Consider the following 25311-nt stretch of genomic DNA (forward strand, 5'->3'; position numbering starts at 1 on the left):
CGGGCGGGTTGTAGTCTTAACCCCAGGCCTGACGGGATAGCCAAGTTCTGAGGGCTGTGCGGAAGGTCTGGAGGGTGGTGAGGGTACGAATTTCCACAGGGAGATCGTTCCACAGGGTCGGAGTTGCCACCGAGAAGGCTCTCCTCCGCGTAGTTGCCAGTCGACATTGACCGGCAGATGGGACTCGGAGGAGGCCTAACCGGTGAGATCTGATAGGTCGTGTGGAGGTAATTGGCAGTAGGCGGTCTCTCAAGTATCCAGATCCACTACCATGGAGGGCTTTATGGGTGGCAAGTAGCACCTTGAAGCGCACCCGGAGATCGACAGGTAGCCAGTGCAGCTCGCAGAGGATAGGTGTTATGTGGGTGAAGCGAGGTGCACCCACAATCGCTCGCGCGGCCGCATTCTGGACTAGCTGAAGTCGCCGAATACTCTTCAAGGGCAGCCCCATGTAGAGCACATTGCCCTAAGGATGCCCTTATCAGTGCCCTAAGGATAACCTAGTGCAAATAGCGCTCAGAAAAAATACTAGAAAAAACAATTATTGCCAACCTGCCTTCCATTGAGGGCCTGTATACTGCACGAGTCAAAAAGAGGGTCGTGGAAATATTTACAGACCCCTCGCATCCTGGACATAAATTATTTCAACTTCTACCCTCAAAATGACGCTATAGAGCACTGCACACCAAGACAACTAGACACAAGAACAGGTTTTTTTGCCTGAGCGCATCACTCTGCTAAACAAATAATTCTCTCACCACTGTCAAACTATTCACTAAGGTTGCATTAGTATTACTATTAGTCTTCTCATCATTCCTATCACCCATCTCTTCCCACTTATGACTGCAGGACTGTAACTTTCTTGCTTGTATCCTTACGCTTTATATTGATTGTTTCCTGATTGCTTATTTGTACCCTAGGACTATGTTCTTGACAAATGTATCTTGTCTTTTTATGTACACTGAGCGCATATGCACCAAAGACAAATCCCTTGTGTGTCCAATCACACTTGGCCAATAAAGAATTCTATTCTGTTCTACTAACAACCAGATGATTGCAAGGAATATAAATCCTCCCAATCTCCACCATTCAGTCAGCACCGAAGAAGCTTCTTGGATGAGAAGCAAAATGTCTTCAAGCAAAACCAAAGAAAGTCCAGTTGCCTTTTGGAAAAGCACCTTTGGGTGGGTGTACAGCAGCTTGCTATGCTAAGACTCTAGCTTTCCACATTGCCCATGCCTACATTCTCCTTCTGCTATGTTTTCAAGGGTGCAAGAGGACATACCAAAGAAGTGGAAATAGAAAACATTCCCAGGAGATATTTCCCCACAAGTTTGTTTCTAAATGGATTTCAATGAAGAGTCTAACTTGGGGTGTAAAATATAAATCACAGTGAAATATCTGGAAAGCATCTGAGGAATAATTAACACCAACGTTTTCAGAGAATTACTTAGAAGAGCCCTTTATTGAAATAAGGTAAAATTGGTTTTTAAGAAGAGGATAGGAGGCTCCGGAGGGAAGATTCTAAACGGGGAGGCGGCAGGAAAGTCCATCTGGGCAGGTGGATTGGGGGGCGGTGTAGAATCTACCACGATGTGGGAATTGGACAATGGCTCAGCAGCATAAACGATCCTGGTATAAATGCAAATTGCAGCTGCTTTTCAGAAATTTAAGGGGGAAACAAGGAAGATGACATCAAACCCTTCTGGACAAGGCTTTCTGAATAAAAACAGGGTTGCAATCTTGGCTGAACTAGACAAGGAAAAGAGAAAACTTCTGACCAGTCTTCTACTAATCACCCAGGAGCCAATATCTCTTTGGTCTAGATCCTCACTTAACAAGGATCTTCGGGATCACGCCGAGCAGCAGCACATAGCAGCACAGCAGAAGGCTGCTTTACAGCACACTCATGCCCATTCTTCAGGATACTTTATAACCCAAGACTCAGCCTTTGGGAATCTCATTCTGCCTGCGTATTACCATGGCTAGATGTAGAGTAAGATAAAATTCATGAAACAGAAAACATCTGGATTCATCTAAGCTGCGTTTTCAACTTTCAGGGAATCATTTGTGAGAAGAAGAACTGAGAATTGTTCAAAATGGTTTTGATTTTGAATTCCTGATATTTTGGTTTTGGGAGACAAAATAAAATGTATTCTGGAAATATGCTGCTTTTATTCTCCTATTACCTATGCATTGTATAAAGAACCTGCTTTCATTTTCTAGTACACGTGAATAAGGCTTTAAATCAGAAAATGGAGAGGGGAAGGAAGTACAGTGTCTCTGCAACAGAAAGATCTATAACTCTTACTACCCATTTATTAAATCGGTTATGCATAAATTTTACCAACATTTGTGAATTTTAATAGTTCCTAATACCGTGAAAAGTAGAATGTTGGAGTTTGCAAATGAGAAATAACCATTTGCATGGGACAAATGTTTCAAATAAATGTAATGAATTTTTTTTTTAAATAAAAAAAGAAGAGGATAGGAGTCATTGTCTTTGGCTGCATACTGTTTCCCTGGCACCCTTAAATATATTGTTGCCCTAAGCAACTGCTCAGGTTGTCTGTGAAGCCAGGCTTGCCAAATTCTGTTCCTTGGGTGCTGATACATGAATGTCACAATGACACTCTGCGGGGAAGACACTCTGCGGGGAAGATCACAGAGATGTGTAGGTGGTATTTTATCAAGATACTGATTAAAAATATGGCTATATGGTATGCAGTGGCAAGCTTATCAACAACTGTTTTCAACAACTCAATCACAAAGTGGAATGCAAACGATGTAGAATGTGTCCAGAGAAAAGGCCATTCAAACATTCTGAATTGACTTCAATTGCATCTTTTTGTAACAATTCCAGTTAACAACATATTTTGAAACCTGAACTATGGCAGAGAAGTGGGGGAAAGAGAGCTTTTATATCACTTTGGGTGATGTCTTAAAAAAATAGATTATTTATGACTAAGAATTCCAAAATATTATGTTAACATGATTTTCACAATACAGTACTCTCCAAGGCGTTGAGGACATCCAATATATGTCATGAAATTCTGTGGCTAAATTCGTATTCCAAAATATTATGAGCTATAATTGGTTGGATTTTCAATTGTGCAGAGCCATGTTTTTAAATTTTGTTAAATTAGCCACTATGGCTTGGTTCACATAACTTGGTGATAATTTGGGGTTGGCAAAGCACAGAATATCTGGGTTTATTCCACAGGTTATGCTAGTACCAAACAAACCATGAGTACTGTCATGGGTTACTCCAGTCAGTAGCTCAGTCTTTTAGTATATCTTACCACATAATTGTATATTAATAATCCTGTGTATGTCCAGATGCTTACATCAAGAGAACTGGGATATGTAGAAACATATGCTCTGTGATTATCTTGTTCCCCAATGCTATGAGATATAAAATGCTAACAAGAAGTGGAACCTGTAATCTATTATTTAGCAATAGCACTTAGACTTATATACTGCTTAATAATGCTTTTACAGCCCTCTCTAAGCAGTTTACAGAGGTAGCATGTTGCTCCCAACAATCTGGGTCCTCATTGTACCCACCTCAGAAGGATGGAAGGCTGAGTCAACCTTGAGCCGGTGAGATTTGAACTGCCAAACTACAGCTCAAATAGCCTGCTGCTGAAGTAGCCTGTAGTACTGCATTCTAACCACTGTGCCACCTCGGCTCTTTTAAAGCAGTGACAATATGTTTCTTATTGTGACAATCAATGTCAATACCAATAGAAAACTTAGCATTCATTGGAAACTCCTTATTGATCTATGACAATGAGAAGTGAAAATGTGGAGGTAAGCAAGTAGGCATAGAAAATAACAATAGCACGTAGACTTATACAGCACTTCACAATGCTTTTACAGCACAATTGGCTCATTTCCCTCAAAAAAAGGTAAGGAAAGCGGGCGGGCGGGCGGGTGGGCCCAATGAAACACCATTCCAGTACGGTGGCTGTTCCTCCCAGCTGCCACCGGTATGCCTGTACCGGGCCAAACCGCCCAGAACCCACCACTGCCCTGTACCATTTCGGGCAAGTGGCTGCCAGTCTTTTCTTTAAAAGTTCCAGTGATGAAGCATGCACAACTTCTGAAGGCAACTTCTATTCCACTAGTTAACTGTTCACACTGTTAGGAAGTTCCTCCTTCATTCCAGGTTGCCCTCCTTGATTAATTTCCATCTTTCGTTTCTTACCGTGTAAACAAACATGGTTATGGTGGGTGTGAGATCTAAGTCAAGGGCCAGGGAAGATAGGTCAGTTATGTAAACAATCAATAACCACTCAATTTCAAGGCCATGAAGCACCCAGCTAAAATTCTTTGAAATGTTACAGGAAGAAAAAGAAAGAAAAAGAAATACAAAGGAATTACATTTGATTTTCTTTTATAATAGACATAAGTGTAAACTTATATTAGCTCTTATTCTACGTTTGCAATATAACTTTCATTTTTTTCCTAACATGTAGATGTTAGGATTTTTTTTCGAATCATCAATCCATACATCATGATTTTTTCCCCCCTATTTCATATAAAAAGTCCAGAAGGGACTTCCAATCAGCCTTCAAATTAATCAATGTCATTTCTCTAATTAAAGCTGTCAGCTTTGCCATTTTGGGCAGCTCCATCAAATTCACCATTCTTCCATTTTAGGCAAAGTCAATCTCTTTCCCCTATTATGCATATAAAAGTCTCACTGCTGTAAATGTATAAAAACAATGTGCCAAGAGTTATTCTTCCATCTCCTTGTCCATCAATCCCAAAAGAATATCTCTAGTTTCAATTACATATGAGTCTTTAAGATATTCTGAATTAATGTATGTATCAGAATCATTTTTTAAAGCTTTTTTACATGTCCATTAAGCAAGCCAAGGCCATCTCTGTGGATACCAGCAATGCCTGGAAGGGAGTGACTTCTGCAAACCGCGAAATTACCTCATTTGGGAATGTGATCCAGTAACACACTTTGTGGGGAGGGAGAAACAGGGGTCAAAGGCAAGGCATGAAGGAGGTGAAGACAGAGTTGGCTTCACCTAGGCAATGTTGACACGGTGCTCCTAATAAAAAAACTGGATGTTTATTGCTGGTTGCCTTGAGACTCTTGATTGTGTTAGGGCATTGGTTGGAACTCTGATACTTGAAGCTTCTGAGTAAGATGATCCATCATCACACACTGACTTATCAATATGATGAAGTTGCCAAACTGTATGTCTCAGCCCATGAGGATTTAAGCTGTGACCGCCCTCTTGCTGTGCCTGGAGCAGAGGTGGTATTCAGTTGGTTCGGACCAGTTCACCTAAACTGATAGTGGAAATCATGGGTGTTCCATGGTGAATTGTTTCTATGGTCTTGGAGGGGTTGCATTGTCCCAGATGGACCAGGTGCATAATCTGAGGGTTCTCCTGGATTCATGACTTCCACCATGGTGGCAGCTATGGAGAAGGGGTTTTATGCAATTGAAGGTTGTGCATCAGTTACTCTCTTTCCTGGACCAACAAACCTTGTTCACAATCACCCATACCCTAATCATCTCCTGTCTTTACACAATGGACTAGTACATGGAACTGCCTTTGAAAAGTATCTGCCACTTGTTCAAAATGCAGTGGTCCGCATGGTTATATGCAAGTATAGATTTATGCACATGTCATCTCTCTTGCGGGAGCTGAATTAGTTGTCAATTTGCTTTGGAGCCAAAATCAAGATGCTGGTCATCACCTTAAAAGCCCTACCTGGCCAGGTAATTTTAAGGAGTGTCTTTTCCTAATTACATTTCCCTGACCCACCAGACCAAGGAGGCAATGTTAGAGGTCCTCTCTCTTAAAGAGGCCCATCTAGTGGGACCAAGGTGGCTCCCTCCCAGTGAAATATCATCCCTATAGAGATATGATTGAACTCCACCTTAATACTCTTTCAAAAGTCCTAACTGGCCCAGGGACTCTAGGGTGATATGGAACCCATTAAGTAGTCCAGGTGTGGGCCACTGGGGGTTTGCAGGGATTTGGGAGAATCTCTAGCTAAGATTCTGTGCAGATTGGAGAACCCCCAAATCCCACTCCTGGCTGGCCCCACCCACTCTGCCCCACCCCTCCCAGGAATCCCCACACGGTCCTTTTTGAATGCAGGTAAGTGCAGGGCGCGCAGGGAGGATGAAAAACGGGCCTACAGGAAGTTCAGGAAAAGGGCCTCTGGAGGGCAAAAATTCCCCTGCCAAGGTGTAGTAGGCTGACTAGGCCACGGTTGCCATTGTCACACTCACCCAGAACCCAGGCAGAGAACTCATTGCTTAAATTTTTGAACCCCTGAGTAGTACATTTCATTTTTGTTGCAGAGAGTGGAGATTTATTGCTTTTTGAACTTGGGGTTTTACTTCTATAAGCCTCCCAAAGTCACCATGAGTTGGGCAGCCCTATAATTTTTTAAAACAAATAAATAAAATATATTTGGGGAAAGTGAAGATCAAAAGCAATAGCAATAGCAATAGCAGTTAGACTTATATACCGCTTCATAGGGCTTTCAGCCCCCTCTAAGCGGTTTACAGAGTCAGCATATCGCCCCCACAGTCTGGGTCCTCATTTCACCCACCTCGGAAGGATGGAAGGCTGAGTGAACCCTGAGCCGGTGAGATTAGAACCGCTGAACTGCAGATAACTGTCAGCTGAAGTGGCCTGCAGTACTGCACCCTAACCACTGCGCCACCTCGGCTCATTCATTAAGTGGATCACCATCTACTTACCTGGCCCTTTCCCTTCCTACTTGATTATTCCCATTGCAGGCCCTGAGAAGGTAGGGCTTTGCAATCATTATCTACAGTTCACTTTTGTTATACCTGTCCATGCAGTTAGTTTATTTGGAGCTACTCTTGAAAAATATATAGAAATTATAGTGGATGCAAAAATGTGGCAGCAAAGCCGCTAACAGGTTTAAGGTACAGTGCTATCCTAGATGTTGTAGAAAGCTGATAATTCTTGTGTGAAATATTTAATGCCATTGGGAATTTTTTTCTTCATAAAGATGAGTCAGAATTCTCTGCTTATAATTGAAATTTTATTTGAAGTTCTCTTAGCTATAAAACAGCTTTGTCCATTATCTATGCATGAACTCCGCACATCTTTACAGAGGCTATTATATCATCACTTAAGGATTCCTTATCCAGGCTAAGCTTACTCTGCTCTTTGAAACTTCTTACAGGATTATAATGTGATTTCTTCTTTGCTCTGCACTTAATTCAATGAAAGTCAACAACTAGTTTCCAGTTAGAGAAGTGAACATATCGGTGCATTGATCAGATGAGCCTTGAACCTTATCAGAAAACAAATGGTAACATGATCCACTGTATAATTGGAGCAAAGAGGATTTTTCAAAGAAAAAAATAGAGCTTAATTCAGATGCCAATATGGAAGCCTACAGTGCATCAATATGTCAAATGAGATACATGAGTTGCATCAGCTGATGATTCGATATCATACTTTGGCACCAAATATCCATTTAAATAGAATCCAGAGGGTTATAGGTACTGTAGGGAAGTTAATTATTATTCTTCTGTCACATTTCTGACAGCTTAATTTGTAAGAATGATGAATTTTCTTAGCATAGCATTACTTTCGTCACATCATTTTTGTAACCTGTTTTTGTAAGCTGTTTCACATATTCTGATAGCTCTGTTTAGCACTTCAGCATTTAATTGATTTGATGGATGAATACATTTTAAAATGCGCATTTGTCCAAATAATTGGTCATCTTCTATAAATATTTGATACAGATTAGAGAAATTCTGCAGATGACAAGCCACAAAAAAAGTCTCTCTAATCTCACTTAGAATGGGATGTTCCTTCTAAAAAGGAGGTTTCTGTGATCCATTATTAGGGAAACAAAGACAAATATTTCAGAGAGAAAAAATAGAAATATACAAACATTAGAGTTCTTAATTTATAAAATTTGTGACTAATAAAGTATTTTTAACTTTTCAAAGTATTATATTCTCCATTTCAAAGGTTTCAAGCATTTTGATCCTTGACCTGTTTGCTGTAATCCACCCACTTGTTAGACTAAAAATATATTTATTCCTAAATATGCATTTAGACAGATAAATTAGTTTATGTATATATGTGTTCCAGTGATGGATTGCAAATATTTTTACTACAGATTTGGGTGCACTCCCTTGTGCGTGGGTGGGCGGAGCCTCCTGCCACCATTAGTACTGATTCAGCCAAACTGGGCTGAACCAGGAGGAACCCACCTCTGTGGGTTCCTTTTATAGTTATGAATTAAGTGGCAATTCTAACTAAGGCTGAAACTTTAAAATATGTATCTGCCCTTCTAAATGTGTATTTCTACATCCATGCATCTATGTACAAATTTAAGAATCTCAAAACATGGTCTACAACACCCTTCTCTTCCCATTCAGTGAATCTAACAGGAAACCTGCAATGCTACAGCAGACTTCCACAGAGAAAGTGATGGGTAACAGATTGATTGATTGATTTAAAACCCTTACCCTCTAAATGGTGGAATGGGAATATTTTCAGGCTTCAGGTGTCTGTTGGGCAAGATTGATTTCATGTGTTTGAGTCATCAGACTTATTTAGGTGTTTGACCCAGCTGAAATCAAATTCATTCATATGTCATTGTCCTCTTGAAGACACAGATAGGTTTCGTGTGAATGCTTGCAGGAAAGAAGTCAAGTGGGGTGGAAATGGGCACTTGGGAATAAGCTATCTGTTGGCATCAAGATGAAATAATGCTAAAGCAAAATTCAAGACTTGACTCCAGACTTGATATTATCTAAAGGTGAAAAATTAATAATCAATGTGCATTATTGCAATATACAGCATTCCCAAAGGATTTCAGAAATGATTTTCCATTGCCTTCTTTCTAGAGATGAGAGAGAGTAATGGCTCAACTGCCTTTGTGAATCAGGTAGGACTAGTGTCCTAGTTTCTAGCCTTATGCTACAAGAGATATGGTGGTGTAGTGGTTAGAATGCAGTTTTGGAGGCTAATATTATGCTGACTAGCAACTGCCAGCAGTTTGACAATTGGAGTCTAACCGGCTCAAGGTGACAAAACCTTCCATCCTTCCGAGGTGGGTAAAATGAGGACCCAGATTGTTGGGGGCAATATGCTGACTCTGTAAGCAGCTTAGGGAGGGCTGAAAAACACTGTGAAGCAGTACATACTGTGTTTAACTGAAAATAAGACATGGTCTTTTTTTTTTTTTGACCTCCGAAATAAGGGCTTGACCTTATTTTGGGGGAAGTCTCGTTATTGTTGAGGTGTAGGAGGCAGCGAGCATAGTCACCTCATGGCTGCTGCTGTGTTGCAATATTTTTGGGGAGGGCTTATTTTCAGGGGAGGGCTTTTTTTAGCATATGCGCTCAAAACCCCGATTGGGCTTATTATCCAGGGAGGTCTTATTTTCAGGGAAACAGGGTAAGTCTAAGTGCTATCTCTAAGTGCTATTCCTTATAACAAACTGGCTCTCTTTAAGGGCCATATGATAATACTGTAACATCATTTCATTAATAACGTACAATACTATTTAAGAACTGCTAAACAATATTTTATCCCAATGGATCCTTTCAGTGATTCAAAGTAACAATCAACAATGCATTCCAAGATCTTTTCAGGTAAGGGTTTCAAACACTTGGAGCAACCTGCAGCAAGACAGGGATTAAAATTTAAAGAGAAAAAGAATCCCGATCGATCTAGGATAAGCAAAACACCAGTTCTATCAAAATACCCTTCAGCATTGTTATAACAGCTTGCCTTGCCAATGGGAGAGAAGAGAGTTTTTAGAGATAACTAACTTGATAATGTATAAACTATCCGCCAGTTGGCTGATAACAATTATTGTTTAGTCTTCATTATTTAGTTTTATTCATAAGATAAACAACACAAGTTTATTCTTTTAAATAAATGCATTTCATTAAATATGAGAACCCTGTTTTAGGAAGCTGATTACCCATTACTGAAATATATGGGCAGCAACTATGAATGTTGGCGAGAAGTATAAAGAGAACTGTATGTTTACCAAACACAATGTCTGATTTTTAAATTAGTCGGAGACGATTTAAATCAGAATTATTTATAATAAAGCAGTCCCTAGATGACTTTATAATGAAGTACTGTATTCTACACTACACTTCTAGTTCCCAAATAAACTGAAGAAATGTATAGCTGATGCTAATATGTCATATGACTAGATATTTTAGATATTTGTCCCCCTGCAGGCAGCAATTAGAAAGACATTGCTGGATTGTATGCCATTACCACTTTCATTTTTATTTTTATTTTTCTTGCATTCGATCCTTCCTACCATGTTGATTATTAACTCCCCAGAAAATCAGACTATTTTAAGATGTTATATGTAAGACATGCTACATTTTTTTAAAGGGGATAAATGGCTAAAAAAAAAGAGCCATACGCTAGAACAATTTGAATTACAAGAATGGAATCCTTGATTCCATATTGTTGTCATCAGATAAAAGTTGAACAGCTCTGTTTCATTAAAATCTTGCTCAGTGATGCTCTTAGTTACACAAATGAGCAATAGAAATGATGATGATGTGTTTTGCAGGAATTGGTTTAATATGTTGCATGAACCTAGCTATTACTATTAGTGAACTAAGGTTTATTCTTTTGGGAATTCAACCAATTGTACCTTACTTAATAAACCATAGCTTACAGCAATGAGTAAGTCCGACCATTTTAAAAACACCTTGATTCTCAAGGGGACTGATGGTTAGTTGATTGTTCTGCCTATTTGCAAATGATTTTTATCTGCAGAATGTAAAATGTATATCATTAGAATACATCTATATAAAACTGTACCACACCTAGTTCAATCTAATAAAGAAATAAGATAGAAGAAATATAATGTTGCCTAAAATGAGTATCTGAACAAAACTGATGCATCAATGCTCAGTTTTGTATTATGTTTTTTATATCTGATTTTTCACTCAGATTTTAAAATGCTGAGGCCTTGATTTCTTAGTTCATTGCATATGTCAGTCATTTTGATTGGATGCTTCTAGTGTGACTAACAACTTGATATAAGTTTCCAGTCCATTATTTCTCCCCTTTTGCAACTTCTGAAGAGTCTGAATTAAATTTGCGGTTTTTTTAAAATTATTATTCCTTACTTTAGGGTTCTGAACTTGATTTTCCAAATCTAATGCATGTTTCAGTTTTAAGAGTAACAAATAAATATCTTGTTTTACTACTATAGGAAGATTGTTAAATATTTTCAGAAGTACGCATATCCCAGTATTTATATTCAGTCAGATGTGTGAGCATTAATACCATTCAGAAATACCATTCAGATTTTCCTGCAATAAAACTTTTTTTTTAATTAAACACTTGGCTTCCTTTCTTTTAAATATTTTATGACTAGGAGAGCTAGATTGGTAAGCCAATGTTTTCTTATTACTCAGCCATGTAGCTGGCCTGGTGAGTTTGGGCAGCCACTCTCGCAGGGAAAAATAGGAGGAGGAAGGTGTGTTGGATATATTTGCTGCCATGAGTTATTTGTAAAAATAATAAAGGCAGGATACACGCACACCACACTTGGTTATTGCTGTTTTTGTAGTATGTTTCATCCATCTCCCCATCAAGCTGAAGTTGCCACTATTTTGCTTCCTGATCGTAAACAGTTTTGCTTACTGACCCTAGAAATTCCCAGGGGAGAAATTTCTCCATAACTTTCTCCCCCCCTCCCCATAACTTACCTTAAACCACATTTGTGAGTTAACTGCTTCCTTGTCACAGTAAATACTAAAATAATTAATTCTGATATCCATCGTCATACAAAGGGTCCCTTAATAACCAGAGAGCAGTTTTGGACTGTATCTAACCAAACCAGCAAAGGAATGATTCAAGTTGATCAAAATCACACACTTCTTTTTCAATTTAAAGTAAAACTCACTTTAAACAATGGCAGTCTCCTAGATCTCACCTATTTCAATATGTTTAAGGGACAGTTCACAGATTATCAAATCTCAGTTGTAATAAATAACAAATAGTGTGATAAGGAAAGAGGCATCAAGGAATTTGGAAGACACGGTGAGAAATAAACGCTACACGCACTGAAACAGAAATCAATTGTGTTGCAACTGATATTTTCAACAGCTATTTAGTGTTGATTGCAAGAGACATTAATTGAATACTGACAGAGACCTTTTCTCTTTAAAATGCACAAGCATAAGAGATCGAGCAAGAAAGAGACAGCCAGGGGCATTGATAGGGTTAGGAGAAGCTGAAGAAGTAATGTGTCTCATTCCTTAGGAATGCTGTTTGGCTCCAAAGGAATCTGCCCTTTCGCAAAGTGTATGAGCTGACCTGATGAAATCAAAAGCTAAAAACTAGCTCTCTGGATTATGATGTAAATGGCAAATGGATTTAAGAAGACAAAGATCAGCTTTAGTTGAGCCTGCAGGTGTCTCTGGCTTCCAACCTTTCTTTAGGCACAATATGTTTGATAAGAGGGAAACTAAACTAGCAACACAGTGACTTGATGTTCAGCAAGGTCTCTCTGAGTAATTAGAGATGGACAGGAACTGTTCTCCTGCTGAGCAGGTCACTGCAGTTCAAAATAGTATACTATGCTGTTGAAGTGTCACAGATATATGAAGTTGGCTCCAGAAATAAAGTCCTTACTTCACCCGTTTCCTGTTTAACGGTTCCCTGTCCATGAACTCTTCCCATCTCAAAAGACAGCTAAAAGTTTTCTTGTGGGTGTTTTGAAACATTTTCTAAGAGGTGTGTTTTATATTGGGTATTTATTGAGTATTCAATTTTGTAAACTGCTCCAGACATGTTTATTGAAGGGAGAATTATACTGCAGTTCTCCAATCATGTCATATAATCCACCCATCATTATATAATGCAAATGAAACCTGGCATGGATGCACAGAATTGGGGTAAAAGGTCACTCTTCACAGATTCACATGGAAACTATCAACCCCAGAGTGTTGGCACAATCTCCCTCCCTTTGAAATCGCCACTGATTTGCAAAAATGATGCCTAGTGTTCTTATCCAGGCTTCCCATCAGCATGAAGCAAACTCCTTGTCCCGACAAAAAATCCTTTTATTAATTTACTGTGAATTCTGCTCATTCCCATATAGCAAAGTCTTTCAAGGGAGGATTTACAGTCACATACCTTATCTGGCTTGGAGTGCTGCCAGGCCGATACCTGCAAAACCTGGCAAGGAATACCGGAGAGTCACGAGCCAATTAAGCGAACTGCAAACTCCACTCCTCTTTCACTCCTCTTTTATTTCCTCTGGGAGCAGCCATTCATTGTCCACCTGTGGCCTTACTCCCAAGTTGACCCCTGTTCTTTAGCTGTTCTCTTCATCTGGCAATTCTGCCCATGTGCACATCATAAACAGGCTCCAGCTGTTCATCTGCCTCAGTGATCTCTGACTCTGAAGGCAGCTGATAACTGGCATATGGCTTGGGCCCCCTCTCTGTCTCTGACACAGAGCCCTCATCAGAGCCTTCCCCAGACTCCAGAACTGGCCCATGTTCTGCCCCAACCTCCTCTCTGTCTGAATCTGCTGCCAGCTTTGCTGGCCGCTAGCGGACCACAACACCCAGCCCACTCAGTCTCGCTGAAGAAAATATTGTAAACAAGTAATTAAAACCTCAAGTAGATTTTTGGGGGCGGCGAGGGAGAGAGATGCATTTATCATTTTGTAATGGAAAGTAATAATGAAATGATTATTGCTTATTATAGAGATGCCCAACCACCTGCTTGGTGTCTAGATCACTGCTGTCTTGTAAACAGCCTCTGGGAGAAGTATAATATAAAAAGGCAATGAACTATGAGATGCTACGGTGAAGACTGGATCGTGGTAACATCATTTCTCTTGGGATTCAATACTCAAGTGTAACCCAGGTGTTGATGCTGGTCCTGTTTATCATCATCCAATTCACTTCCAGTTATTGGACATTTCTTTGGCTGTCAATTCTGGGAGTCCACACTTCTTAAAGTTGCTGAGATTGAAAAACACTGTCCTGGGGTGACATCCAAACTTAATGACTTTCCTGTCAGCTAGTGTTAACTTTTTGATGTAGTCCAGACAAGAAGCACCAGCCATGAGTTTGTTGCACCAACTCCCTTTATTGTAATGTTACAGTTATAGAATCTTGAAAGGCTTCTCCCTCATCATATTTACAGTTCAAGAAACTAGGGAGGGTCCTTTCTAAGACCTTTACTAATTCCCCATTGCTTCTCTAGGCTTAACTGCAATTATGTGACTATTGGCTAGTCTGCAGCTCCTCCTCCTGTCTCTCAGGGATATTCTCACAAACCACTACATCAAATCATCCTCTGGTTTTCTGCAACCCATGAATCATAACCTTGATGAAATTGACACCTTTGTCAGTTTCTGTTTTCATTAACCTATGTAGGCAAGGGAAAACACCAGGTTATTGGAGTTCGTGCCTTTTCTTTCTTTCTCTTCGGGTGACGGGGAGGGAGAGAAATGAGGAAATAATTGCTGTTTATATATATGTGAAACAAACATCCATGCCCACATGCATACATGTAAAATGTATATCTATCAATCTGTCTGTCTGTGTGTCTGCCTTTCTATCTCTATCTATCGCTATCTGTCCATATCTATCTCTACTCTAAATATCTATCTATCTATCTATCTATCTATCTATCTATCTATCTATCTATCTATCTATCTATCTATCTATCTATCTATCTATGTTTATCTCTCTCTGTGTGTGTGTGTCTGTCTGTGTCTCTCTCTCTCTCTCTATGTATGTATATATGTACAGTATCTGTGTGTGGTATACAGATTTGCCTTTCAGCTCCACCCTACTCTCCACTTTCTTGAAAGGCAAAAGGGAAGCAATATGCTCACTCTCATATTTGGGCATACCAGGTGCTTTGACAAAACACCTAATCATTCCCCTAGCTAAGCTGATAAGGGAGGAGAGCTTGTGGCTTAGAGGTTAATATAACTACCTATCATGTAAAATAGCCCAAGTTCAAACCCCAGTAAGGGTATGGCTAGCTGATGAGAGCGAAATAGATCTATACTAGTCTCCCTTCATTTATTTATCAGCAAAAAATGTTACATTTGTAGATTTTCATGGGTGTAGGTATGCTGGTCTTGTTCTATTCGGGTCTTTTCCCATGTAAGATTGAGATTGTCTTGACAACGTTTCGGCAAGGTCTCACTCGCCATCTTCAGGCTGGGTTTTGGGCTTAAAGTCTGGTCGGAGCTGCCGTCTTTCTATAAATCTTGGTGTGTGCGGGGAGGTTGAGAACTGGCTTTGTTTCAGTAAGTAGAATGATTGGTTAAGTGATTGTATCATGACTGGTAGATTAGTGCTGATTGGTGCTGGCTGTGTGTCCGTTGTTGTTTCATGTTGTAACGGCCTGGGTGACTGTGATCACACTTTGCTCTCACAAACATGAAGCTGAAGGCACCAGCCTGAACGTGGCGAGTGGGACCTCATCGATACGTCACCAAGTACCCATGAATATCTTCGAAAGCGCATATATGTATGAATGTATGTATGTATGTATGTATGTATGTATGTAGATAGATAGATAGATAGATAGATAGATAGATAGATAGATAGATAGATAGATTATATATATATATATATATATATATATATATATATATATATATATATATATATATATATATATATATATATATAATGTGTGTGTGTCTGTGTGCCTGTGTGTATGCCTGTGTGTAATATATATAATCACAAATGCTTCTGCTCTACTTGTAAGCACATCTTATTTGTTTAAGTAAATGAACTACTCAGGTCCTCGGTATAAATAGACTAAACACACGAGCCTGTCCTAAAATACAGACTATATGGGAAGTAATTAGCTAAAATTGTTAGTTTGTCTTAGTTTGCTTGCCCTTGGCTTTAGTTGACTGCAAAAAAACATGCTTTCAATAACATAAGGAAGACAGATTCCCACTGCTAAATGGCAACAAATGAAAGTATCTGGATGAAGTCCCCTGGAAAAAGGGGGGAGGGGAATTAAGTGTGGGAAGGACAGTATGAAGCTGTTCACAGTGAATTTATTGATTTCAGATATGCCAGACATAGGATTTTTTCCTAGATGGGCTTTTGTCATGAAATCATACGTGGGTAGGAGTGACAAAAGTAAAATGAGAGCCAGATAAGAAGGGTTAAAGGGTTAACCCTTCCATAAGAAGGGTTAAATAATTATGTGTCCTAAGTATGCATTTGGTTTTTCACAAAATGTTCCCCTCTTCTAGCTGATATTATCAGTATGAGAGTCTAAGAGACATGACCTTAGATAATTTGGACTGAGGGGCTAATCTTAGTAAACAGCAGGGTGTCAAGCCTGGAAGTAGATTGTTACAGCGACAGTCTCAGAAACATCAATTAAATGACCTTGGAATTCTATCCTGAGGTTTGTGCAGCAAATCACAACCAAAATAACATGTACATCACCAGTATACATGTCCTACCTCCCTCCCTGCCCCCCTCCCTAATTTCAGGCTGAGCACCCAGAGCAATTCGGATGCCTATATCAAGTTGTAAATTCCATGATGTTGTCAAACCCATTTCACCAACATATCTAAAAAGTTATATTCAAATTCACATCCATCCATTTTCAATTACAGTCAGAGACCATAACAAATAAAAATACCCAGTAAATATACAATTAAAAATTCTTCTTCTTGTTGTTGTTAGTTGCGAAGTCATGTCCGACCCATCGCGACTCCATGGACAACGTTCCTCCAGGCCTTCCTGTCCTCTACCATCCCCTGGAGTCCATTAAAGTTCATGCCGACTGCTTCAGTGATTCCATCCAGCGACCTCATTCTCTGTCGTCCCATTCTTCTTTTGCTCTCCATCCTTCTCAGCATTAGGCTTTTCTCCAGTGAGTCTAGGATAGATATATACTAAATAGGGATGTGCAGTCAGGGGAGGCAGGGGAGGCAGAGCCTCACCACTGTCATCATGAAAAGAAAAAAAAATGTAAAAGGAAAAAGGCAAGAGTTGAGGTCAGGCTGAGCTAGTTGCTGCCAGAGTCACCGTGGATGACTCTGCTTAGTGCTTAACTGTTTAAAAAAGCCTCTTAAAAAGTGGCCTCTACAGGCGGCGGCAGGAGAATGACGTGCTTCATCTAGTCTGACTTTTTATGATCACTCAAGCAGAGTTAAGCAAGGGTTAAAAGCCGAAAAATTCCTGACGTAGATGAGGCACGTCCACAAGTCTAAAAAAATGGCTGCCTCACCAACCATAAACCTCACTGCACATCACTGATACTATATCTAGTAAAAATTCTTATATAAAATAATAAATAACAACTAAAATCTATGATCAAATCCAGTCTGTCAATTATAACTATACTAAATTTACAATTCATAAACTGTGTGATCCGTTGTTAGTTTAATACTAAAAGGGAAAGGACTAAGCAGTGGAAAGGATTTGCCATATTTGTTATATAACATAACCATGGTGAAGAAGACACGTGTTTCCGACAAATCCCCAGGGCTGCTGTGCAGAATCTGGCCGCCTGCCTTGTAGTTATGGACTGTTCATCCTTAAGCAGCCACCGGCGATAAGCAGTGTCGGAACAGCCAGGATACCTAGCAGTTATTGGCAGAATATGTTTTTTCCAATTCTCTGTGTAAAAGGAACATCGAAGGAATATATGACACACATATCCACCTTAAAATTCTATAAATCCAAATTAGAGGTTGATTCCAAACAGAAATGTGTCCAAGATTTGTTAACCACAGCCCTATTTTTACTGAATTCATATTCTTGTGTCTCTTCATCTCGGCTGCACAGTGTAATGTCATACTGAGGGTGACATTACACTGTGCATCAAATTCCATTTAACTATTTTTTTTTAACTGAAGAAGTAGTCTGGTATTAGGTTATTTGTTGTGACTGTATCCAAACATGCTTCTCACTTTATATTAATTGACAAGTACAAAATTTGTAAAAAATAATATAAAAGAAATTAAGATAATGGAAACTTTTGTTTCCTACATACCAGAATATTTGTATTCTTACTATAGATTCTAGGTAACTTGATGTCACTTTGTATAAACTCAGAACACATTAATGGCATATTTCCAGATCAAAGCAGAAATGTAATATCATCATCCAGGATGTAGTTGGGCAGGTAGTTCTTACCTTACTTTGTGAATCACACCGGTTTCCAATAGGTGTCTGGGTACAGTTCAAAGTACTAGCCATCATCCCATAAAGTGCTTCATGATAGATGAGTATTGGGAAATCTTATTTTTTACACAAGAAAGAGGAAGAGGAGTATGAGGGTAGTGGACAAGGCAGGAAGTCGAAGAAGAATAACACGTTGTCTAAAGAAAAGATTGTCCAGTTTCCTGTGGGATAGATCTGATTTCAATAAAAAAAAACTACTGAATTTGTCATTATGAGTTTTTCTTTGTAATCATATATGCCTGTATATTATATATGTAGGGGCAACATTATGGCTGAGCAGTTAAAATGCTAAAAACTGGCAAGCTAGGTTCGAGATGTGAGTGCCACAAGATGGGATGAGCTCCCAATCCTCACCCCAGCTCCTGACAACCTAACAGTTCAAAAGCATGCAAATGTGAGTAGATAACTACCCTGTTTCCCTGAAAATAAGACCTCCCCAGATAATAAGCCCAAACAAGCTTTTGAGTGCATGAGATAAAATAAGCCCTTCCCTGAAAATAAGCCCTCCCCAAAATATTTCAACACAGCAGCAGCCATGAGGTGACCATGCTCGCTGCCTCCTGGACCTCAAAAATAATAAGACCTCCCTGAAAATAAGGCCAAGTGCTTATTTTAGGGGGTCAAAAGAAAATAAGACTGGAAACATGGTAGGTACCACTTCTAGCTCTTACGCTGACCACATAACTGTGGAAATATTTTTGGGCAGCATTGACTCAATGACCTTGAAGCAGAGATTAACACACACATCCCTATAGTTGGCAATGACTAATGGGTTAAAATCCACAGGGACTTCTTTACTTTTATATTTTTATTATATATGCAGTAGTTCTAAAAAAAATATTTGGCTTTACTTATAAAAATATGTGTGTCTGAGAGAGAGAAAAAATCAAATTCAGGGGAAGAGAAATGGCATAGAATTAATAAATATCCAATCTATAAATAATTGCTATGAATTACAAGCTGCATTGATAGCAGAAAATGTGGGCATAAAAATATTTGCAAATTAAGTCTGAAACCTTTCGTAATAACATCTCTTGTGTATCAGAACCTCTTTCTTTTTATCCCTCCCCATTAATTTTTTCTGCTCATTTATCATCTAATAATAACCCTAAAAAGTATAAATCATGCAAACAGCAATTATCAATGGTTCAGTGTCAGTGGGGACCGACCCCCTGATGGAATTTTATAAATGAATTTTTTTAATTACTTTAGGATGGAATGGTGATTATGCTAAACTGATCTGAAAGCAGGATAGGGAAGATTGCAGGTAACATGGGAGATGAGATTAAAATGATATGAAAACTAAATAAATGGCAAGACTAAATTGCAATCTCAGAATTGCAACCTCTTATAAATTCAATGATGACAAGATTAGAGAAAAACATTTCCAAAGACTAAATTGGGTTGCAGAATTATGCAATATTATGCATTTATTTATTTATTTGAAACATTTAAACATTGCAACATAAACATATATATTTTAAGAAACAATATTGGCTATTTTTTATACCATTTAAATAAAATGTAATTGTGTAAACATAACATTCAGTGTTATGTTTATACAATCATATTTTATTTAAATTGTATTAAAACTAGCCAATATTGTTCCTTAAAATATTTATGTTGCAATGGATAAAACATAACATTCGGTGAGGGATGCGGTGGCTCAGTGGCTAAGACGCTAAGGCCCTGAGCTTTTTGATCAGAAAGGTTGGCAGTTTGGTGGTTCGAATCCCTAATGCTGTGTAATGGAGTGAGCTCAAATTACTTGTCCCAACTTTTGCCAACCTAGTAGTTTGAAAGCACGTAAAAAATGCAAGTAGAAAACTAGGAGTCACCTTTGGTGGGAAGTAACAACATTCCGTGCACCATTGGCATTTAGTCATGCCGGCTACATGACCATGGAGACGTCTTCAGACAGTGCTGGCTCTTCAGCTTTGAAATGGAGATGAGCACCACCCCCTAGAGTTGGGAATGACTAGCACATATGTTTGAGGGGAACCTTTACCTAACATTCAGTGATCCTGAAGGTACCTAAAGGCCAGACTTATAACCCAACAATCTGGGATCCATACCAGAGTGACAATCAAGGCTATACTTTTCTAACAACTTGGTACGTGTGTATGATAATTTCAAGAGATTTTGGCTGCTTTTGCCTCTTTATGGGAAGAAGCCTAAACATTTTCTAAAATACAGAAATTTATTCATTTAAAGACCAATATGGAATACTGAAATTGTTTAAACATAATAATGTTGAAAGATCACCTCTCCCCAGTTAAATCTATCTGTCCCATCAGGTCCAGGAAAAGGGACATGTTGCATGTCCCATCAGTCAAGGACTTTTGTTTGATGTGGCCCCTGCTCTCTGTGGTGTTCATTTACCCCTGAAGTGAGATTGTCCCAAACTTATTGGCTTTCTGAAAGATCCTCAAAATTTGATTAGGCCATCAGACCTGGGAACCCCATGAAAGTCTATTAGGTGGCTTCATTTTATATAGGTTTAGAGCGCATCTTTCCCTGTCATTTTATTATTAATATTTCTCATTGGTTTTAATGTTTGAATTATGTTGATTGTTTAGTTTATGTTTTAATTGTGTAAACCACTCTGGCACAACCGATGAAGCTTCTAGGATGAGAAGCAAAACATCTTCAAGGAAAAACAAAGAAGGTCCAGTTGTCTTTTGAAAAAGCACCTTTGAGACACCCAGAGTCCTTGCAAGTGAGATGGGTAGCTATATAAATTTGATAAATAAATATAAATGATCAATCTCCTCGTGGAGATCCGGACCCTTACTACCCTCCCGGCCTTCCGCAAAGCTGTTAAGTCCTGGCTGCTCCAGCAGGCCGGGGGGCTCTCGTAATATTCAGCCCCTCAGAGATTGTGACTGTTGTATATTTTAATGTTGTTGTGTATTATTCCCCTCCCTTGTTTTATTGTAAGCCGCCCGGAGTCCTTCGGGAGTGGGCGGCATACAAATCAATAAAACTATGAACTAACTAACTATGAACTAAACTAAAAAGAAAAAAGCATATACCCATTGAGCCATACAGAAGTTTATTTTTCTGGGGTAAAGGGCTACAGAATATGGTTTTTAGATAGTCTATTCCTTTCCTATATTTCTGTAATTTGATGTTTCTTTTTTCATCATCCTGTGTCATTCTGATTTGGTTCTTGATTTTGTTTTCTTCCCAACCTTTCATTTCTTTTCACATTCTCTTCTCCTTTTACCTTCAGAGTGACAGTTACCTCCGGTCACCATGTTACCATTCCAAAATCCTAGAAGTGGTGAATAAAAAAATATGCATTCAGTACTTGAACTGTAGATTACAGATTTACTCTATCTGTGTGCTATGCCTGTCTGAGAATTCTTGTGGCCACAGAAGAGAGTAATATCGTTATGCATAAGATTGCAGTTAACCAGTGGTGACATTCTACTGGTTCAGACCAGATCACCCGAACCAGTAGTGGAAATTGCAGGTGGCCCCACCCACTTGCCCCGGCTCTACGGCATCCCATTTAGGCCCTTTTTCCACCAAAAGTGCATGCGCGGAGAGCTTACATTTGCAAACCATAGGGAAGGTAAGTGAAAAACAAGATTAAAAAGAACAGTTGGCAAAGAATTATGAGTGCCAGTAAACTGCTGAGGAAATCTATTGAAAATGGATTCCAAAGATAATCACATGGGATCTCCATTGCTAAGACACTAAAATACATTACATGAATGTAATACTATAACTTTATTTTTCCTGACTATGCGTTCAGTATGAATCTTTTTTTTAATTATCTCTCAGAGCGGGAGTGGAGACAATGCTTTTCAAGGCTAGGCTGTCATTAGAGCTTTATTATAGATGTTCCTTTTGGAGTATGCCCTTCTACAACATGAGAACTGGGACTGAAACAGAGTTAAAAGGTCCTTGCAACCAAAAAAGTCAACATGGTGGTTGCATGTGATGATTCATAATTACATACTTTTCCTAAAAGTACCAGATCTCTGCCTGGCAAGAATCATGCTTCATCCTTTAAGGCAGAGACAGTAACCCAGAGATGGAAGGAATAATGATCATATACAAACACATAATTAGTAATGCTGTACTATCCACATCTATTTCTGCTTTGTTGTAACCTGTGTAGAATGCACGTATGTTGTTGTTCTTAGTTGCGAAGTCGTGTCTGACCCATCACAACCCCATGGACAACGTTCCTCCAGACCTTCCTTCCGGAACTCTACCATTCTATAGAGTCCATTTAAGTTCACGTCTACTGCTTCAATGACTATCCAGCCACCTCGTTCTCTATCGTCCCCTTCTTTTGCCCTCAATCTTTCCCAGAATTAGGCTCTTCTCCAGTGAGTCCTTCCTTCTCATTAGGAGGCCAAAGTATTTGAGTTTCATCTCCAGAAGGATCTGACCTTCTAAAGAGCAGTCAAGGTTGAGCACATCTAGGACTGACTGGTTTGATTATCTTGCAGCCAAGGGACTCTCAGGAGTCTTGTTCAGCACCATAGTTCAAAGGCCTCAATTATTTGGCACTCAGCCTTTCTTATGTCCAACTTTCATAGCCATGCATTGCAACTGGGAAAATCATAGCCTTGACTATATGCACTTTTGATGGAGAGTGCTTTTTAGTATGCTGTCTAGATTTGCCATAGCTTTCCTTTCCAAGCAAGCGATTTTTGATATTTAGATACCACTCCACGGTGCTTTACAACACTCACTGGAAGGATTACAATGTTAGCATGTTGGCCCCAACAATCTGGGTTAGAATTTTACCTCAGAAGCATGGAAGACTGAGTCAACCTTGAATTGGTCAAAATTGAACTCCTGGCTGTAGGCAGAGTTAGCCTGAAACACTGCATTGTAACCGTTGGGCCACCATGGCTACTATTGTCCCTGAAGCTGTATCAAGAGGGATTTTGCTGTTACCTTTCCAGCCAGAACAGAAGAGATTGCAATTCTCAAATTCTAAACTAGAAAACTCCTTGGATCTTTCTTTTTTTATAAAGCCTCTCTTGAACTAAACAGGATTTGGTCACCAAAGGTGGTGCTATTTGAAGCTGCAATCCTATCAAGCATTAATATGGGATTTCTTATTGGTGATTTGAGACCAATTTTGGATTTTGCCTTGCTAAAATCTGGAATATGCTTTTCTAGATTTTGGCTGACCAAAATTGGGTTTCTGCATTGCTCTACTATATCTTAATGGAATCTACCCTTGGAAATTATACCATGTTTATTTAGTGCTGGAAAATTCCTTCTACTGGAAAGCATTGCCTGGTATAGAACTGATATGAAAGGCATCTATCTATAATTTTTCATCTCTCATTGATAAGTGTTAACAGTTACCATTAATATGGAACAAAGAGGCGTTAATCATACTGGTTAAAAGACCCATCAAAGATCAGTTATTAAAACATATTGAGTGATAGTCAATAAATCATTTTCTGTTTATGCCACACTACTGTAGTAAAAAGATAAGTGTTGTAGCTGTAATTTGTCATGCAAGATATAATATTTATTTATTAATTTATTTTATTTATTAATTAGACTTATATACTGCTTCATAGGGCTTTCAGCCCTCTCTAAGCGGTTTACATTTTTTTTTAGCAAATTGAGTCAGCAACTTGCCCCCACAGTCCGGGTTCGCAACTTGGGAGTCCTCCTGGACCCACAGCTGACTTTTGACCACCATCTGTCGGCTGTGACCAGGGGGGCATTTGCCCAGGTTCGCCTGGTACGCCAGTTGCGACCCTACCTGAACCGGGAGGCTCTCACAACAGTCACTCGAGCCCTTGTGATCTCTAGGCTGGAATACTGCAATGTGCTCTACATGGGGCTGCCCTTGAAGAGCATCTGGCGACTTCAGCTAGTCCAGAATGCGGCTGCGCGAGTGATAGTGGGTGCACCTCGGTACGCCCACATAACACCCATCCTCCGCGAGCTGCGCTGGCTACCTGTTGATCTCCGGGTGCGCTTCAAGGTGCTACTTACCACCCATAAAGCCCTTCATGGTAGTGGATCTGAGTACTTGAGAGACCGCCTTCTGCCGATTACCTCCCTTCGTCCCATCAGATCTCACAGAGTGGGCCTCCTCCGAGTTCCATCCGCCAGTCAGTGCCGACTGGCGACTACGCGGAGGAGAGCCTTCTCAGTAGCAGCTCCGACCCTTTGGAATGATCTCCCCGTAGAGATTCGCACCCTCACCACAGTCCAGAGCTTCCGCACAGCCCTTAAGATCTGGCTATCCCGTCAGGCCTGGGGATAAGATCTTCATACACCCCACCCGAATGTTGAATGAATGTTGTGTTTTATTGCTATTATTATTTGTACTCACATATTATTTTACGTTCTGTCTTGCACCCCCTTCCCATGAGTTGTAAGCCGCCCTGAGTCCCCTCAGGGAAAAGGGCGGCCTATAAGTGACAATAAAATACAAATACAAATACAAATCCTCATTTCACCCACCTCGGAAGGATATATTGTCTCTCCTTCCCACTTAGCTTGATTAGCTTGAAGCTAATCAGAAAGATGGACGTATAATTCTTGTCTGATTTTACAAAAAAGCAGAAATTGTTGAACATAAATTCAGGTAGTCCTCGACTTATGACCACAGTTGAGCCCAGAATTTATATTGCTAAGTGAGAAATTTGTTAAGTGAATTTTGCCCCTTTTTACGACTTGTCTTGCTACATTTGTTAAGTGAATTACTACAATTGTTAAATTAAGTCACGGGATTGTTAAGTGAATCTGGATTCTCCATTGATTTTGCTTGTCAGAAGGTCGCAAAAGACGATCCCAGGACAAGCATCTGTCTGCAAATCACCTGACCCCCAGGGATGCTGTAATGGTTGTAAGTGTGAAAAATGGTCGTAAGTCACTTTTTTCAGTGCCGTTGTAACTTCAAGCAGTCACTAAATGAACTGTTGTAAATTGAGGATTACCTGTATATATTTAATATAATATAATAATTATATATTATTCTAGTAAAATCTAATACAAAATAAACTCAAAGAAAGAAATCAGATTAGAAAGGAGTAAAAGGAACAATAAATAAGAAAGAAGAATATAATAAAGAAAAAGAAATA

The 25311-nt window shown here is 39.4% G+C and overlaps 1 protein-coding gene across 1 annotated transcript; it reads left to right on the forward strand.

Moving 5' to 3' along the window:
• Positions 1-1624: 1624 nt before the first annotated feature.
• Positions 1625-1989, forward strand: LOC116513329 (SOSS complex subunit C-like). The gene is given in 3 exon segments (XM_032224349.1): positions 1625-1777; positions 1780-1820; positions 1822-1989. Coding segments are annotated over 3 exon segments (345 nt in total). The 5' UTR covers positions 1625-1641.
• Positions 1990-25311: the final 23322 nt, after the last annotated feature.

This window comes from Thamnophis elegans, chromosome 9 (genome assembly GCF_009769535.1).
Source record: "Thamnophis elegans isolate rThaEle1 chromosome 9, rThaEle1.pri, whole genome shotgun sequence".
NCBI lineage: Eukaryota > Metazoa > Chordata > Lepidosauria > Squamata > Colubridae > Thamnophis > Thamnophis elegans.